General features: G+C 42.3%; 1 protein-coding gene across 6 annotated transcripts in view; it reads right to left on the reverse strand.

Moving 5' to 3' along the window:
* ubr5 (ubiquitin protein ligase E3 component n-recognin 5) overlaps positions 1-18,931 on the reverse strand; it is a 41,391-nt gene that overhangs the window by 12,407 nt on the left and 10,053 nt on the right. For all 6 annotated transcript variants that reach the window (XM_030071656.1, XM_030071655.1, XM_030071659.1 and 3 more), the window contains exons 8-39: positions 18,717-18,866; positions 17,500-17,711; positions 17,139-17,255; positions 16,749-16,859; positions 16,384-16,538; positions 15,497-15,614; positions 15,120-15,304; positions 14,085-14,194; positions 13,503-13,615; positions 13,220-13,366; positions 12,954-13,065; positions 12,704-12,858; positions 12,244-12,441; positions 11,601-11,811; positions 10,955-11,081; positions 9,868-10,019; positions 9,451-9,546; positions 9,017-9,140; positions 8,734-8,831; positions 8,170-8,327; positions 7,854-7,945; positions 7,551-7,697; positions 7,179-7,297; positions 6,815-6,941; positions 5,332-5,461; positions 4,847-5,007; positions 4,473-4,712; positions 3,432-3,555; positions 2,887-2,998; positions 2,632-2,763; positions 1,337-1,594; positions 432-700 (exon numbers count right to left, since the gene is read on the reverse strand). In XM_030071656.1, the coding sequence (XP_029927516.1) occupies positions 432-700; positions 1,337-1,594; positions 2,632-2,763; positions 2,887-2,998; positions 3,432-3,555; positions 4,473-4,712; positions 4,847-5,007; positions 5,332-5,461; positions 6,815-6,941; positions 7,179-7,297; positions 7,551-7,697; positions 7,854-7,945; positions 8,170-8,327; positions 8,734-8,831; positions 9,017-9,140; positions 9,451-9,546; positions 9,868-10,019; positions 10,955-11,081; positions 11,601-11,811; positions 12,244-12,441; positions 12,704-12,858; positions 12,954-13,065; positions 13,220-13,366; positions 13,503-13,615; positions 14,085-14,194; positions 15,120-15,304; positions 15,497-15,614; positions 16,384-16,538; positions 16,749-16,859; positions 17,139-17,255; positions 17,500-17,711; positions 18,717-18,866 (4,760 nt within the window). The remainder of the gene's footprint in view (positions 1-431; positions 701-1,336; positions 1,595-2,631; positions 2,764-2,886; positions 2,999-3,431; positions 3,556-4,472; positions 4,713-4,846; positions 5,008-5,331; positions 5,462-6,814; positions 6,942-7,178; positions 7,298-7,550; positions 7,698-7,853; positions 7,946-8,169; positions 8,328-8,733; positions 8,832-9,016; positions 9,141-9,450; positions 9,547-9,867; positions 10,020-10,954; positions 11,082-11,600; positions 11,812-12,243; positions 12,442-12,703; positions 12,859-12,953; positions 13,066-13,219; positions 13,367-13,502; positions 13,616-14,084; positions 14,195-15,119; positions 15,305-15,496; positions 15,615-16,383; positions 16,539-16,748; positions 16,860-17,138; positions 17,256-17,499; positions 17,712-18,716; positions 18,867-18,931) is intronic.

Below are 18,931 nucleotides of genomic sequence, written 5' to 3' on the forward strand. Positions count from 1 at the left end.
CACACACACACACACACACATTAGCCAGGCATTGTTGTCAACCACCAATATGATCAATATGATGCAGTTTAATTACATTTTTGTAATGTTAATATATTATTGTTGTTATTATTATTGTTACTCTGGTTATCAATGGAAAACCTGTAAACCTGAATTGATTGTGATGAGACATTTCACACAGGTACCCATGAACATGCTTCATTAATACCCAGAATCATAAAATTATTACTAGCAGTACTATTAATGGAGTATTTTCCAACCCGCAATTATAATAAAAGTCATAAATTTATGACTAATCAGCAAGATCATCCAAAAATATTCGGATGGACATCAAAAACCAATATTGATCATGATCTACCAATAACCTTTTACATGTCTTAGCTGGGCAGCATAGTGTAATTTGATGGCCACATGATAGCAATCCATCTCACCTGCAGGTTGACTGCATCCTGGTAAGTCAGCTTGACAGCAGCAGGGTACTGGGAGTAGACCAGGTGGTTATACTTGGGAATCAAGCTCATGAGGTCTGAGATCTGCCTGATGACGATGCTGTAGGCCCGGGCCAGGCTGCTGGCGGATGTCAAATAGCTGCTGGAGTTACTGGCCTCCAGAGCTGCTGCTGCAGCTGCAGCACTGGAGCTGATGGCGCTGGAACGACGCAGGTTGGAGGGGTCAATGTATATCAGCCCTGTGGAGCTTGCTGTGAAAAGAGAAACAAATATATATTATTTTTGGTTACAGATTGTTTTTGGTTTCACAGATGGAGAGACCAGGTACATTTGAGAAAATTACTTTAATGCCTACCTATGGACTAGAGCTGCAACAATCAGTTGACCGATTATTTACTTACATGACTTAACTATTAAATTAATCACCAACTATTTTGATAATCAATTAATCATTTTGAGTAATTTTTAAGAAGAAAATTTCCAAATTCTCTGATTACAGCTTCTCAAATGTGATTATTATCTGGTTTCAGTCCTCTTAGAGTTGTACACTTTGGTCAGGACAAAACAAGACCGAACAAGTAATTCACTAATTGAGAAAATAATCAACAGATAAATTGATAATGGAAATATTTCTCAGCTGAAACTCTATATCTGACCCTCTGCCCAAGCCCCAGAGTAACAACAGAAAGTTAAGTATTAGGGAGAAAATGTAGTAGATGAACTCAAACCAAGCATAGTTGAGCAAAATGACTATACCTGGCAGGTATCTAATACTGTTATTTGCAAAAAAAAAAAAAAAAATCAATGCTCCAGTCTTTAGTAGTGTTCAACTAAGTTGTGAGTGATACATGACATGACAAATGAATCCCATAAAAAGGTCCACTGACCAGCTGGCGTAGAGGTGCTAGAGGGAGCGCTGCTCGTGGCCCTCTGGCTGGGGGTGTTGCGAACAGCCCACTGCATGGAACGAGGTGCCTGTGCCGCGCTGTTAGGGTGGGAGGAGCTGGACGTCCTCTCCAGCGGCTCATCCAGCAGGAATGTCTCCTGGTCAACATCATCGCTCTGACTGCTGCTGCTGTCTGAGTCGCTGGAATCGTTCGACTGGGAGTCATCCTCTGAAAAGAAGGCAGGGACACTGCTGGCACCTTGGGAAAAGGAGGAGGGGTGAAGAATGGAGACAAGGAGTGCAGGTTAGTGAAACACACCAACACAAGGCCAAACACTAACATGAGACTGAAAACACAGAGGCTTCAAGTCAAACAACAGCTCCATTTCTGTCGATCAGCTTGTGCTGAGTAAAGACATGGCTTAAGTTTTTGTATTTGACTTAATAAACAATTGGAGGCTACGTTAGAGGGAAAGACAAAAGCAATATCTCATTCATAATGGGTATTCAGAATGGAAACAAGACAAAATCATTAGTTTGGGAATGCAAATGATAGATTGCTAAGGAGCAAAACACCACACTATTTGGTAAAGTTACACATATTCTGATTAGTTTGTTATTTGGGAAGAAAGAACATCAAGGTTGCTAGACTTCTGATGCATGATGGTATCAGTTAATGATGACAGGTTCAATAAAAGTGAAATGTGAGGATGGAGGACTAGACTGAGGAACTCGGAGGAAAACTGTGTGTACACTTTGCAAAAATCACTCTCGCCCTGACATACTGGATATGCATTGAAGTAAAAAGAAGCCCATACCAAAAATAGGAAATGCCAAGGACACCCTACTGCCTGCAAATGAAATAAATCGAGTATTGAGCCAGGGACCATTTTGTCTGCTGTCTCATTAGCTCTCCACATAGAGAAACGCCCACAGTCTAAAATAAACTCCAAATAATTAAAAAGAAGGGCCTCTTCCAGATTGTGACTGTTAAGCACCACAGATTATGTGAGGGCTGAATTAGTGCGTGACTGAAGGGGAAAAATACATCATATTATGGCAAGACAGAAATGCAATTTCTACTTAGTAAGTGATTGAAGCCTTAGAATAATCTGGAAGGATTTCAGTTAAATGAAGTCAATCAGACAGGTGACCCCCTCCCCCTCCCCCCACACACACAAGTAAAGGGAACAGTTTATGAATGCTGGCGACAATTATTCATGTTTTTTGCTGGGATTTTAGTGAAAATCTAAAATGAAATCTTGACTGCAACATCAAAGGCAGTTGCTGACCAACCTGCTTCAGAGCCAGCTGTGGCTGCAGTGACGACACTCCTGCGGCCACTGGCGTTATCCTGATTGCTGTGGTTACTTTCACTGTCACTCTCAGTCTCAGCTGCTGCCAGCAGATCCAGCTCCATGTCGCTTCCTACAAGCAGGAAAGATAAGGCAGGGCTCCAAACACTGCTTGGCTGTGGTTTAAGGTCTAAGTGATACAAAATACTAGCTAAGTATTCCTATGCAAAATAGGGCACAACATGGCGTTTCTCACCATCCTCATCATGTTCATCATGCTGCCCCTCTGCCTCGGCATTTTCCTCTCCCTGTTCCTCCTGGTCGTCATGGTGATCTTCCTCCCCTGCAACTCCCTCAACAACCTCAACCTGAGAGGCAAAGACAACACAGTTAGACAGAGGAGGACGACTAAGGCAAAACAGAGGCCCAGAACCTCACAATTCAAACCTGATTTAAACCAAATGTGTGTATATTATTTTATTGCAAAGCTAGCAAAGAGTATATGTTTGTAAATTATTTAGCTGAATTAGCATAGCTGGAAGACTGGGAGCATATATTACAGCGTTAAATTAAAACCAAAACTAAAGAAACAATCAACTGTCCGCACTTATTTGCAAACTAGGAGAATGGAGACTGTATGTATCCAGCTCTACTTGAAAATTTCATTTGTAATTGAGAGTGGATTTCACATACTTCTAAATGACATTGTGCATTCTCGGAAATTCAGTCACCACCACACACTGACTCACAGGCATGCAAAATTCATTGTCGACTTAATGATTTTATAATGAGCCTCCCCACCTCTTCAACATCTGCTGAGACTATGTCATCCTGCTCCTCGTCTCTTCCTCTGACAGGCTGAGACTGGCTGCTCCGTCTAGGCTGGGGGTTCCTGATGATGTAAGAGGAGGTTGTCTGGCTGGAGCTGAGGAGCCCAAACATTAGCCCAAAGTCATTATAATCAAAGGAGGGGAAAACAGGAGACTCTCCCGTTTTTTGGTCTAATGTTCAAGTTGAGTTTGAGTTTGCTTGTCTCTTTCTGTCTAAGTTAAGTACTCACTGAACTGGAAAACACTGACAAAAACTTCTTTATAATTAATGCAGCAGCAATTAGATGAAGATGACATTCTACAAAATTTATGACACTGAAATTAAGACTACAGAAAAAATGAGATGACACAGGTACAGGGAAATGTGAATGTGAAGCATAACAAAGCATGAATGTAGGCATCTCTTATGTGATGCTAACTTGTTTAGAAAGTGGCAGCAAATGTAACTGAACAGCCTCATTTTCATTAACTGATGTTAATGTTATATTTCCACAAATTTTCACTAGTGACGAAACTAGAGCTCCATTGATTTAGGCTCATTAACTCGTGGGGGTAAAGTGAGACTGAAGGGAAAATATGAGTAAAGGAATAATTGAAGTGACTGTTCCACTCTGGCTGGCTGACGCACTTTGAAAAGTCTGTAAAATCCTGTGTTAGTGAAAAGGAAGACATGAATGTGTTCGAACTATCCTGTGACTCAGTTTAAATATTACCAGAAAATGGCCTTACTATCAGTGTGTTGCCTTGTTTAGCTACTGTTAAAGAACTATGCTACAACACAGAACATTTTATTTTTATTTAAAAACACAATGGCACAATATGGCAGTTTTATAGATGTAAATGCTGGGCATATGGAAATAACACCCCTCAGCAGTTCTAAATTTACTGTAAACCATCAACACATATTGCTTAAAAGCATCCATATGTTTTGTGAATGAACACATAAGCAAAAGTTACCCAGAGAGTTAAATACCATGCTTGACGGGAATCACAGGGTCTAAAATCAACTGACCTGCTTGACTGGTCAGGCGAGGGTCTTGGGGGCAGCGGCTCCACAGAGAAGAGCTCTTCGCTGCCCTGAACAGCATCAATGCTAGTGCTGGCCAGAGTGAACGGGGCAGTGGGTCTTGCAATGCCCATTCGTACTGGGACAATCAGTGACTCTGCCACATTACAGAGCTCCTCCACAGCGTAGGGCAGCAGGGCCTGGAAAACACGCCGACACTTCCCAATGGGCTGTGGAATGAAGTTGCTGTGTGGAAGAAATTGACGAGACAAAATCAAAACTTTGTGCAGTGCTTTTAGACTTGTTAAATGTTAATGTATTAAAAAAAGAAAGAAAATCAAGCATTCCATTTAAACACTTAGATAAAAATGCATGCTTACTTTTTTTTCTTGGATGAAGCCATCTCCACGCTGAGGATGACAAAGACCCGGGCTACAGAGCGCAGGAACCTCCTGGTGACATTGATTGCCTCCTCTCTCCGGCCAGGAGTATATTTGTTCTGCAGCTCCTTCACCAGTGTGCCCAGTAAAGTGTCTATGAACTGGTGTAAGAGTAAGAAGAGGATAAGGGAGTTAACACATACCCACTGACTAATGATGATAGGGAGTTACTTCAAATATAAAGGAAAGGGTGCCAAATAATGTTTTAAATATTAAAGAAAGTGAGGAAAATGCATAATGAAAGTACATTTGGTAGTTTAGGTATTTCCTCAGGTAGTCTTATAATACTGCATCAAGAGGATGGAGGATTTGTGTAATATTGTATGTCCCACACAAATAGTTAATGAGTGAAGAAGCTGTTGGGAGACAGGCAGATGGCTCCTGCTGGATGCCGTCAGAAAGTGACAAAGACTAACCCTACTTACGGTAATGTCAGGAGCACATTTGACAATGAGGCAGTGGGTAAAACAGTCGAGGCGGATGGTGCCACTCTGCTGGTTCAGGTAGACCTGCTCCTCAGGCAGGAGGTGGGCAATCCTGCTGCTAGCACTCAGTCTATAAAATACACACGACACAGTGCTATGAGTCACAGCAGTATGGTCTTCATTACATATAATATCTCTGCTCTGTGTACCTAGTTGCACAGGGAATTTCTTTGCTTTTACAATACGTATGGCTTTATAAGATTAGCTCACACACATCTAAACCACTATTAAGGAAATAAAACTGATTAAAATGATGATACTATTTTCACACCATGTTTGCCGCAAGCCCAATGCTGCCACTATAAACAACGGACACTAAAAAATTAGCATGGAGGAGCAGAGCCTGTGATCTGCAGGACACATACTCTCATCACTTATCGAGTGAGTTGACCAACATGTCAATCTTACAAAAACTTTATTCCTTTAACACCCCCAGTCTTGGAAGCACTGTAGGATTGTTATACTCATGGGAAGGCCTGTGCGATATGACCTCATATTCTGATATAGGTCATTTAATATCCCAATAATGATATGTATCACGATGTAGCACATGTTCAGTAAACTACATGAATAAATATTTTACATAAAATGACCACATGAAGGCCTATTTCTTATTACATTTTGAATTATACTTGACAAATAAAAAGTACTCAATCATATTTTTTTTCTCAGTTTATTTAGAACCTTTGTGCAAATTTTCAATTCAACAGTAAACAAAATGTAAAATATTTAAAATAAAAGTGTAATGATGGAAGGAGTCTATTCATGATCTGTGCATGCTTCCTAATGCTGGCACAATTTCTTCCCAGGCAACAATAGTGCCATGAATGCGCCATATGGACCCACACTACTTCATTCATTTACTGTTTACTTGTCTGTCTAAATGCCGCTGCAGCTACACCGCAGGTGTGTGTGGTTCCTGCAGAGGCTGCCGCTAGGGCTTCCTGCACCTCTCCACAACTGTAACTGCACCTGGGTGACGTGAGACTTTTTTGCACAGGTTGATGAGGACACGGAGTCGGTTTTCATGTCTCGTCAACCGGCTGGAACTGAGGAGGGCTGTGCATCTGTTCTGTGTTTCCAGCTCACCCTGGCCAGCCGCCTGGGAATTGAACCCAGGACCTTCTTACTGCGAGGCACCAGTGCCAACCACTGCAGCACCATGCCATCCCTGGATTTAACTTCCCAGATTTAACTTCAGCTGTATTATTATGTATGCTATGTTGTTAGTTCATATTGCCTACACTCACGGGTGTGGTTCAGGGGAACACTAAGCAGCATCCAAATTATAGAATATAAACTCCTGTAATAAATTACCAGAGAGTTGATTTGTGACAATGAAATAAACGAGCAAAACATGTTACGATTTACGTTTTTCTACCATTGCATAATATATATTGTCATATCGCACAGCCCTACTTACGGATCTTTATTCTCCTGGGAGCCGAACATGATCATGGACTTAAGAGCGTTCCAGTCCTGCAGCACCCTCTCCAGAGCCAGCTGAGCAAAGCGGGGAGGCTCCAGATCATGGTCTGGCATGTCAGAGTCTAAAGGAGAGGAAAAGAGGGAGGATTTGCCTTAGGGGAATATTATTTAAAATACTGAACTTCAGACAAGAGTCTGAATTGGCAGTAAACAACACAGAAATAAATCTCTCATGTAAGTTTGTGTGAAGCACGACTTCAGAGATCCTTTGTACTTATTTGGAAAATTCACATTTATAAATTCATTGTCTGTGTTGGTGATGTAAGGTGGAGATTGGTATAAAATGATGTTTTGCCCACCTTCTGCGTTAGCAGCCTTGCGGTTCCTGTCTTCTCTGATGCGTGGTGGTCTGTACTGACAGTGCTCAACACTCTGCCTGGCAACAGTCTGCACTAGGAACAGTAATATATGCTCCCCCCTATGGATGTAAACAAAAGGCTTTGGTAAAAAAAGTACTTTTTGGCCAGTAAAACACTACCAGGTATACATCATGCAGCATGTCAAAATAATATAGCTCAGATGATCAAACCAGAAAGGCCCAAATCCAGCTGCCTATTATAAAGTAGTTTATTTGTGTAGCAGTGTTACACAAATAAACATCCTAGAAAGCACCCCATAAACAAACAGTAGAAAGTAAAGGGCAATACAGTGGAGTAGCACAGAGGCCTTACCTGCTGTTTGGTGTGGTGACCAGGTTGGTGGTGGTGAGTAACCTGTAGAGCAGGTCCAAACGAGCCGCTTTCTGGCCAGCGATCAATGTTTTACACTTACATTTCTCCCAGCAGTCACAGTATGCTGTGGGAGAGGTCCTCTTCAGCCTGGGAAACAAAAAGAAGCACAACAATAAGATAACAAAGATAACAATCATGTGTGCGACCTAGTTAGAAATACAGGCGATCAAGGAGCATGGTAAGAAAGACACTAACATTCACAAAGCTTGAACATTGCTAAAAGCAATAAAGGCTAGCACTCACTTGCAATCATGTCCCTTGTGACACACCCTGGCACACTCAGTGCAGCAGCAGAGAGACTCAAGCAAACCACAAGTCCGACACTCGAAGATATCCTAAACACAAAGTAAATGTAGATCATTAAATTATCAAACAAAATGTCCAACTGAGTGCAGAGTCAGTCCAGTCACAATGCCCTGTAATATGAGGACTAAAAAAAGCTTTGTTCAGAGCCTTGAATGTGGGGCTGGGTGTGTCTCATAACCCCGCCTCTTTTCTGGTGACTGGGTGCTTTTCCTGTGAATCTTAGCACGAGGCCCTCCTGTCCTGTAGGACCGACCTGGTTTATGTGCTCGGCTCCAGTCCAAGTGAAACTGCAGGTGTCATTGCAACAGAGGACGTAGAGGGGAGAATCATCCGGGTTGGTCCCCAAGGGGCAAATCATTTCCATAAACACAGAATCTGCATCTTCCTTCTCTGCTATGCCAGGGTCACCCACTGCATTGAAGACAACAAAAGAAGGAAGATATGAGAACAGGAGGATACCAGTCACAAGTCACATCATGGCTGCAAAATAGGCTGTTGTCCATCCATAAATAATGGGGAACCAATGCTCCAATGCTTATTCTGTTACCTAACCAAATTCCATAAGTTAGACATAAAAATATTCATGCCGTTTTAACTGAATGTATTCATAAAGATGGCAGTGTTTTGTTCAACCTCACAAACCTGCTTCCACAGCACTGTTGACTCCCCTTCCCCTTAGTATCACATCAGATTACATGTCAGAGGAGTAATTCACAAGGCAGAGCTCATATTAAGTACGGGTTTGCAAGCACAACAATCGCTTCTCAAATACCACCCAGTTGAAGGCAAACAGCAGTGAGCTGATTGAGTGACCTACCCTTGGCCATTTTCTGAGCTGCCTCCAGAACAGTGATGGCTGCAGGGTAGGCTCTCCCACTGACTGCCAGCATGAATGGGGTCATTCCGCGGGCATCCCTGTCAGACAACACAATAATAATACACGCAGACAATTTAGAGGGACAGAGGAGTGAAAAAAGGAAAACAGACAAAAACAAGGGCCATCTGCTATACAAAAAAGTTCCAGCTGTTTTTTTATTTCAAGGATGCACTGTTTTTTCATATTGTGAGAAATATTGTCATATATGAATAAAGACTCGTACTTGGCAGAGAGCAGCTCTCGTAGGTGTGGCCTCAGAACAACACTGTCACACATCAGCTTGAGGATAAGGTGAGCATTGGCCTTCCTGTCTTTAGATTCAACCACAGAAGGCTCAGTGGACGGCCCTGCTCAAAGGGACAAGCCAGCCCATTAGATTTTAGAGACACCATATGCATTTTTGCATGGAGTTAGAATACCAAAAACATATACAGCTAATACAGCACTACTTTAAGAGTTAGGGATACAGAGACAATATCATCACAGACACTCATAATTTTTGGAGACACCTGAACAGCGAAAATTTACCAAGTCTCATCCACAAAAGAAACAGATGGACTCCTGTTATCACTACACCTGGACATTTAAACACAATCCTGACTGAGAGAATATGGTCTCGTCCTCATTTTTTTCTTTATATTTATGGCACTATCTGACCTGGTATGGTGGAGGTGCTGGGTCCCTGGCTGGTCCCTGTTGAGGCAGTGGTGAGTGAACCCACAGCTGGGGCCAGGATGAAGTCAATGTCACCATCTGGTTTTGGGGAAACATATTTTGATATTAGTCTGATAAAAATAAGCCAATGTTATCAATACTGTAAAGATAGTAAAACTCTCTTCCTTTAAAGCCATGCCTGCAGCATTCTGAGATTCTTTATTCTTGAACTCAAAGTTTGAGGCCTTTTCCCTCAATAGGCAAGGAAGGAGACAGTTAACCTTAGATAATAAAACTTTTGACTTTCCAACACAATTGTGCCAGGCCTAACTTAAATCAAAATCATTATTTCCACTTAGTTTGTCTTATAATTTTGTGATTCCTTGGTGAGGTATCAGGTTTTTGATTTGCTGCACTGACCAGGGTCCATGGGTGGGGGGTCAGGCACCCAACTGGGAGGGGCAATGGGAGGAGAAACGGGGTCCTGGTGGTCACTGGAGGATGGGCCAGACTCATGGCGGCCGAGACCTGCTGCTCTCAGAGACCGCCGCATCATCTCTCTCAGACGAAGCCTGGAGACAACACATAACCAAGACAGCAGACTAGAATTTAGACTAGGCTGGGGGCGATATGACCTGAGGGCCTTATCACAATTTACTGCCATATTTACCATGATCATCATGGTAATCAATAAGGCCATGATTAATCTGTATTCTCCATTTTTAATCACACTTCACAGGTATATACAGTACTGGACTATTCATCATAACGATTGCCAAAATATCATTGAAAAGAACAGATCCATTCCATGATGTTGCTATGCTCCATTAGGTTTGCTGTCTGTCAGCATCATATTAGCCCGTTAGCTGGAATGTGTCGTTAACACTGCCCAAACTTGAAAAATTCAAAACCTGTATGTCAATTAAAAAACAAACAACTGCTTTGCAAGCTCATCGTGGCTGTAATTAAAATATCTGCCAGCAAAATTATTTATGGTCATACATAAATTACCCACTGTAAGTACAAACACACAGTCTTACACCAAAGCAGAGTGAGTAAGCATTAGGTAAGGCTGTGCTGCTTGTCAGACTGATCTACAGTTGGCTCCTTATGCACAAATTTTATGCTGTGGGAAAAATAACTTGCCTCCTACGCAAATGTATTCTAATTCAAGTAGATATAGAGCCCAACACGTTATGTTTCTTCTAGTAGTATCTTTAAAATTTAAGGAACACACACACACACACACACACAGAGAGAGAGGGGGGGGGGGGGGGGAGAGAGAGAGAGAGGACTGTGCAAGAGAGTGCATTTACCAACATACAGAAATGGAAAATAAGGTTGGTCAAAGAGTCACAGCACAGTTTTGGTTAATTTGCAATTTACCACCCAGCCCTAATAAAGATTAAAATTCACACATGTATAGTTTTCTGTACAAACAGCTGCTCTTTCTATACTGAGCACAGCACAATACTGTCACTCTTTTTCTGTACAAGAAGTTATTTACCCTCTGCTACTGGACGACCCAGTCCTATTTCCAGAGCTGTTGCTAGACACCACCGAGATGGCATTGGCAATGGCCTCCACAGCAGACAGACGCTCTGCAAATGTGTTTCTCTCTGACCGTTCAGCCTCTGAAATGACACAGCACCAACACTCAGCATGAAGACAAGGGTCAGGAAGGAGCAGGCAATTAAACAGATACTGACGAGTCCAAGCTGGAATTAAGTGTTGAGTAAAATGTGATTTTCTTCCATGATTGCATATAATTTCCAATTTCCATCCTTTCTCATGGCTGAGAAAGGCTTGAAAAAAGGTACAAAAATGACACCACTCAGTTTAATTTTCTAAAATAAAACAAAAAATTTGGGAAGTAAACGGCAATCAAACTATGCCATACTGCTGAAATTACATACACTCCAGTTTTGTGTTTGGACTAGTATTTCAATTTTCATTTTATAAAACAAAACAAACAAAAAAATTAAAAATACTAAATTGGAAAAGTGAGTGTATAATCTTAATATTGTGCATGTGCACTATACTTAGGAAGACAGAGTGGTGCTTTAAAACTGAAAACTCAAGTGATAGTGATTACAGAAACCCACTTCTATCCAACAGATCTTTCCATAGGCTATCTATCCATTCCAGCTTACCTTCCTCCTCCTTGGTCTCCTTGTTGCTAACAGGAAAGCAGACAGAGACGGCGGCATGGAGGATGTTGCGGTTGCCATCACAGCGGTGCCCCAGAAGGGCTCCAAGGGCCTGGCCACTCTGGTCCAACAGGAAGGCCTGCTCTAGGTTCACCAGATACTGCCGACATGCCTCATAGTCACAACGTAGCACATGCTGCATCAACGTCTGCTTCTGAATGCACAAGGAAAGAATGATATGGTAATTAAGAGTTATCACCATTTGGATGTGGTTGATGTGGGAAACAGTATTGCTGCTGGTTTCTCTGTGACTTGGACAACTGTGTTTTGTCTGTTTTATGGTTTGAGGCTCATGGATAGTAATATTTCTAGTTGGGTTGATGTTGTATAACCAGTGTTATACAACATAATGCTCTTGGGTCACCTAAAAGCTTTAAGGACTAGGATATCACATAATACAACACGTTTGTTAGTTTCTTTAGCCCTTTATTTATCCATTTATTTAGGCCTATGTCTTCCACAGAAGCCTTCAAACAGCATTACACAGAAAGCCTATAAACATCAAACTGTCCACTCTTCATTGATGCTCCCCATGACAATAAAAGACTACACACAAAACAGCACTCATTACAAATGTGATATTTACCTCGACAGCCATGATAATAATAGCAGCTTTCTTTTTAATGGTGGAGTTTGAGGGGAGATTTGCAAGTGAGTGCACCCCCATGCCAAGGCTGTTTATGGGTGGCAGGTCCAGCCAATCAGGATCTCGAATTCCACCCATGCAGTCTTTAGCCATCGGGTAGATTGTGCCATTTCCATCCCGGAGGATGATGGGAGACTCCTGGAGGATAATCATTAAAATGTCAAGAGTCTGCTTCATGTGCGAAAGCCACTGACTTAAAAGCTATAGCCAACAGACAGAAAAGGTGGAGGGGTACAAGACGTGGTAGTATCTTTTGATTTTTTTAGAAGCATGCATCACTCTCTCTCTCTCTCTCATATGTGTGTGTGTGTGTGTGTGTGTATGTATGTATGTATAAAAAGAAAGTCAAGTGCTTTAACGCCGCCGCAAATTATGTCACCTGCAGAGGTAGTGGGCTCACCTGTCCTGCAGTGAAAATAGCCACATTGCGCTCGCTCTGCCCCAAGAAGGCCAGGTTACTGGTGGGGAAGTTATTCTCCTGCTCTGCTTTGCCTGTGGCCAGGTCAAAGATACAGTACCTTACCCAGTTACCAGTTTTCAGCACTGCGTGGACTCCTGGAAGACAGGTAGTAGTTAGAGAGCTGGAAACTCTTCAAACTATGGATGTATATTGGTAAAATACACAACACAGACATATAGAATTGACATACCTTTGGAGTCAACATTCACAGCCAGAATCTCAGCTTTCTCTGGGATGCAGAGCTTTTTAGGTGTGCGCTGAAAGCAATCAGGAACTTTAGGAGTTCCACCTGTTTTGACCACCTGTTGGAAACAAAGCAATGGAAGGACAAAAGAGAATGGTGTGAATGGTGTGAAAAACAGTCCCATGTTGTCCACTTTTTCCAGCAGAACGTCCACTATACAAGTAAATTACAAAATAGGTTATAAGTAATACACATTTCATTTGTGTCCATACCTGTAACTCATCTATTCTGAGGAGCCTGCAGTCCTGCAGCAGTGATGATGGGTCAGAGTCGGTGGGAGCAGCAGTGCTCTGGCTGCTCATGCTGCTTGATGTCCCTGGAAACTTCACAGCAACGTATGCACCGTCCACTTTTAGCACCTTTGATTGAGGAAAAAGTAATTAAAAGTATATATTGAGATGTCAAAAAAAGGAAACAGACAGACCAGGGGCAAAAATAGTATCTGAAGGCAACAAAGAAAAAAAGAATATTGACACACTACTCATTGCCACCTACCTTTCCAACAGGGACATTTTTAACATCCTCCACAAACACCACCTCCCTGAGAGGCCACTGCTCCTCATTCACCTTTTCTTCTTCTTTGGGAGCTGGGGTAGAGCGCCTTCGCTCTGCAAAGAGTAAAGAGTTCCTTTGACCTCAGCACTCAAAACAAGACACCACATTTCTACTTGAAGCTATAGCAAGCAGACTGGTACAAAGTAAACAATGGAATAGTTTAATAGTCCTGATCCAAGCATGAAAAGCATCACTGCTGACCAGGTCATAAAGGATTACTTTGCACTAAGGAGAACTAATTATCAACACCCACACCTTGCCATATGGTAGACATGATAAGAGGTGGTAAAAGGGCAACCAACAGTACAAACAGATGTACTGTAAGCTGGCCATACTTCACTCACAGGAGAACAAGGCAGCAAAAAAAAAAAAACTAGATGATAAAAGACTGCGCCATCTGTTTCAAAGTCAAAGGAGTCATGAGAGCATAGAAAGAGGAAGAAATGGGTTCTGTGCCTGTGAGATAGAGAGCAAAGGCAAGATAGAGTGTTGTGAGAGAGGGGCTGACAGAGGCTGACATACTGTAAGGCAGTGAGGCACTGCTAGCGATAGACGAGGTATCACTGCAAGTCGATGCTGGAGAGGGAGGGGGACCCATCTCAGTCTTCACCAGCTCTGGCTTGCTCTCCGTCCTACAGAATAAATTTTGGATTTATTGAAAACGAGGCTAATTAAATGTTGAACATAAGATAGCATTACATAGTACTTATTTTCAATGAGGCAATGTAATGTAAAATAGATCCCTTTTAAACTTCTTCAAGTGCAGAACACTAATCCAAGTCATGTCCTTGGGGCTAAACTGTTCTGATAACTGTTTCTTTGCAGTCTTTAAATTCTCTGACATCTAGCATTGCTGCATTCTTTGTAAGGATGCACCGATCCGATATTAGCATCAGATATCGGCGCCGATATCAACATTTTACCTGGATTGGGTATCTGTGAAAGCAGCCAATCCGTAAGACCGATCCTTCCCCTTTAAATCTTTGCGACACGGGTTGCGTCATACGGCACGTGTCCGGCATGCCACGAGAGTTGATTGAGTTGAGTTGTAAACACAAGCAACATGGAGCTAATGAAAAGGTCTGCGATATGGAGGTATTTCACCCTTAGCACGCAAACTACCTCGACGGCAGTTTGCAATGTATGTAAAATGAATGTTGCCAGGGGTGGTGGTAGCACTGCCAGATAGAATACCACAAATTGAATCAAGCACCTCCAGAAACACCACGCGAAGGAGCACGAGGAATTCCAGCAGTTGAACAGATCAAAGGGAGCCGCCGCTGCTGTTGAGGTTTGCAGCTTCAATGATACTGGATGAGTATCGGGTATCGACCCATACGTAAGGCCTCAGGATCGGTATCGGCATCGCAACTGAAGAAGTCGGATCGGTGCATCCCTAATTCTTTGACCTATGTTTATTACTGAGAATACATAAAACTGATTTTCAATACATATTAGGTTGTCAGAGAAAATGAAGTCACTAAGAACCTACGCATAGGGACAATTCAAGTCAAATCCTAACATGGACTGCTTTATGCAAGCTATCATGGAACTAACTTGATTTCCTGGGTCTTAGTGGTCTTCTCCATGTTCTTGAGGCTCTCTGGTGAGCGCAGCTGGAACCTGCAGCTGTCGTTCATGTTCCAGACAGACTCCAACAGGACGCCCACTTTGGGGATCCCAGCATTGACAGAAAAGGCCACTGCACCGGCATGGTAGAGGGGGTTATTCCTCAAGCACACCTAAAGAAAGGAAAAATAAAGTCATATTACACCAAGGTTATATCAACTTCAAGGCTTGGAGGGCTAACTGCAAGAGAGAAAAACAACCAACAACAGGATGGAAGTCCATCTCTGTTTTGTGTGGTGGGAATTAAGACAAAAACAAGCTAAGCAAACAAGCGATAAAATATAATTTTATTTAAATGTTATTACCTGTGTTCCCACAGTAATGTTGGGTATTGAGGAGATGCCAGCGCTGGACTTTGGCTTCTTGTTCTTGGCTCTGGCCTTTTCAAGCATCTTCTTTCGTTGACTAAAAGGCACAACACCCCTGTGGAGGGATACAAGCAGCAAAATGTCAAAACACCAGTGACATACTGACAGTCATACCATGCCCTGATATGTACCAGTTTCCCATTGTGTAATGGGGGAATGTCACAGTGAATTCTGGCAGTTTAATTTGCCTTGGCGAATGTTAGCTTTTAAGATGGACCCACACTTGCAGGAATAACCTGTTTGTGTGTGTTTGTGTGTGTGTGTCAGAAAAGGTGTTTAATCATGTTGTGCACAGTATGTACGTTTGCTGTTGGGTTAACTACATTAACTGCAAATATTCGTAGTGAAGCCCTCTCCTATACCAAAAGAAAGAATGGCACATAGTGGATTAACACATATCTTGTCCTTAGTATTCTTCAATGTTTGAGGTCTGAATCTTAGCAAAACTATCACTGGGCCTCTGCTGTAGAGCTTAATGAAAGCAATGACTTTCTTTGCCCAGCTGTGATTCTTGATTAATATTTCATCAAAAGAAATCTGCTGTTCAATATCAGCTGTGAACTACATTGTCCCTTCAAAGGTCATCACTTTCTTATGCTTAGCTATCTGAAAAGGGAGGTTGCACAAAAATATGATTGTGAACTCAGCAGAAAATAAATTCATAGCCTGGTAATGCACCAACACTAACTTACTGTAAAAAGCCAATTTATCTGTAGTTCACATACAGTCTGATATAGTTCTACTTCTTTTAGTCTTGTTCCAAAAAAAAAAAAAAAAAAACACAATTCCACTCAGTCTAGTTTCATGGTAAAGCCCTCTCTCACCACCAGTAGAGGCTATTCTCCAGCTGTGCACAGGTGTAAAGAGCGCAGCAGTGCAGTGACACCATGCGCTCTCCCTGCAGCTCAGGGAAGGTCTGGGCGCTGTGCTCCAGCTTGGAGGCCACTGTGCTCAATGTGTCATCCACCCAGGTTGCCACCTGCACCAAACAAACATGAGTAAACATGTCATAATTAAATAAAGAACATGTATAAGTGATAGAGAAAGGGATGTCTAATCAGTAACTATAAAGACATGTATTTCTTAATTGCAACCCTATAACAGCATAAATTATCTTATGGTCAATCTTGCTATTAACAAAGCAAGGCACACAGGTTTTTACATGAAAAGAGGAACAGGCATAAACTACCTTGTTGCTCTCTGTGGCTACAGTGGCTCTGATGCTGTTGGCAGACAACAGGGTGATCTTCTCATTGGTCAGGCCCAGGAAGGACACACGGGGGTGATGAATAGAAGGGTTCTGTTTAGACAAATGACAGACAGAGTTAGTTCCTCTAATAACCACTAGTTCTTTCCAGCCATCTGATTTTGACTGACTAACACATGGCAAAAGGGACTCTGTAAGCTAAAGTGGAGTTCAGGCAGATAAAAAGCCTTCAATCACTAATGAGCAAAGAAGTACAATGTGACAAATTCTTCTTCTTTTCCTGTAATATTCTTTGTCCTTGTTTCACTGAATTTTGTCTTAATTCAATTGAGAAACCACCATTTAGCAGATCCAAAAGGCCTAAATCTCCACCTGTGCATTTCTGTAGGGTTCAGGTTCGCTCCACTTCCATTGGTAGAGCTCTCCTTTAGAGCTGACGGCCACCAGCTCTGAGAACAAGGCCCCGATGCTCACAAACTTCACACCATCCTGAAGAGGAAATTTGAGCCTTCAGTGAAATGTTCCGCAGAACAAAATTCAGCCATATCTTAGCAGGACATGAATGTGTAAAGTCAGTGGTAGCTGTTAATAACAATTTAATGGCAAAAGTATATTTCTATTTACAGTCTGAGGTTATAATCTAACATCTGACTAACAGCAAACTTGACTATTTCTTTTGAGCAAGCTCTCTGATTCCTCAGATATGGAACTAACAGCTTCATGGTCCTCCTACCTTATCAGGCCACCACTGGAGCTCCTCTCCCAGGGAGACAGGGCTCTGTACAGGGATGCTCTTCTTATCCAAGCTGGGCTCACCCTCGCGGCTGGTGGAGCCTCGCTCCGTGTCGAACGAGGCACCGTCCAACCACCGGCGCTCACGTAACCTCAACACAGACTCGCGCTCACGCAACAGCTCTGAGTCGCGCTCTAAGGGAAGAAGGAGAACTGGTATGCAATAAGGTCACACCAGTGGGATAAAAGTAAGCCACTCTCTGGGAAAGACCCGTCAACATATTTTTAAGAATAGAGAAAGAGATAGATTTTTTTAGAATCACTGTAATGCAAATCAAAATTGCAGCAATGAGATTGAATGGGAGTCTAAATTATACTGGTGGGTGAGTCCGTTTGCACACTCACATGTTAAAATGCGAGGTAGAAGAGGAAGAAGTGGATAGACAGAAAGAAAACATGCATAGGGCTAAAAGTGGGCTAAGTAGGTTTTTAGAACAGACTGCTGTAGAGGGTCCCTGTTAAGACAGGTGGGCCTAGCGGGCCTTTCTCAGAGGGCTCACAGTACGTACTACAGCCATGCAGTATACAACACCAAACATTTATAGGCTGCAACACCAACATTCATACTACAAAACTGGCTGAACACATTGAAGAGAGAAGAAAACTACATTTATTTCCCAGCAAGTAAGCTCAAACAATTCAACTTTTTCAATCAAATACATCCAACACAAACACATCGAGCTATATCAGCAAATCACTTGAGCAAGTCTACACCTCCATTAAATACCTGTCATAAAAGGAAAAAAATAATCAAATACATGCCATATCACAGGAAAGACATCCCCTGGACATAGCCCCTACAGTTTTCAGTTGGTGTCAGAAATCAGCATCCCTCATGAATGTTAATACTTCTCCTGGGTTTCCTACACCTATTTAATTCTTAAGCCACTCACAGGTTTGTTTGTTTTTAATGCATCTAAAATAAGACTTCATATACTAGGAACATTTCATACAGTTCCTTGCTTGAGGCGATGTGCTCAAGCAGTGCTGTCTTTTCAGGCTCATCAAGGGCTTACTGGTTCTGCCACCTAAGTTCATTGCATGGTCTTTCACATATATCAAACGTCCATCTCCAACACCAAAAGTCCTCACCAGCATTGCGACATAAGCCTCTCTAATGTCTTCCCTTCAGTAGATAGCAGGGAATTAGTGAGTTACCTCTGGAGGATCCTAGGCGGGACAGTGAGGAACGCCTGAATGAGGGGTAGCCAAAGTAGCTGATGTCCTCAGAGAACATGGCGTCAGCATCAATAATCACACTGGGGTGAGCTGAGTGGATGTCTGCATCCAACAAGGACATCAGGTCCTCTGCAAAGAATATGGACACAAAAGGACATAACGTTAAAAAAAACTGTCCAGTTAAGACTACAGCA

The sequence above is a fragment of the Myripristis murdjan genome, chromosome 16, assembly GCF_902150065.1.
Source record: "Myripristis murdjan chromosome 16, fMyrMur1.1, whole genome shotgun sequence".
Taxonomy (NCBI): Eukaryota; Metazoa; Chordata; class Actinopteri; order Holocentriformes; family Holocentridae; genus Myripristis; species Myripristis murdjan.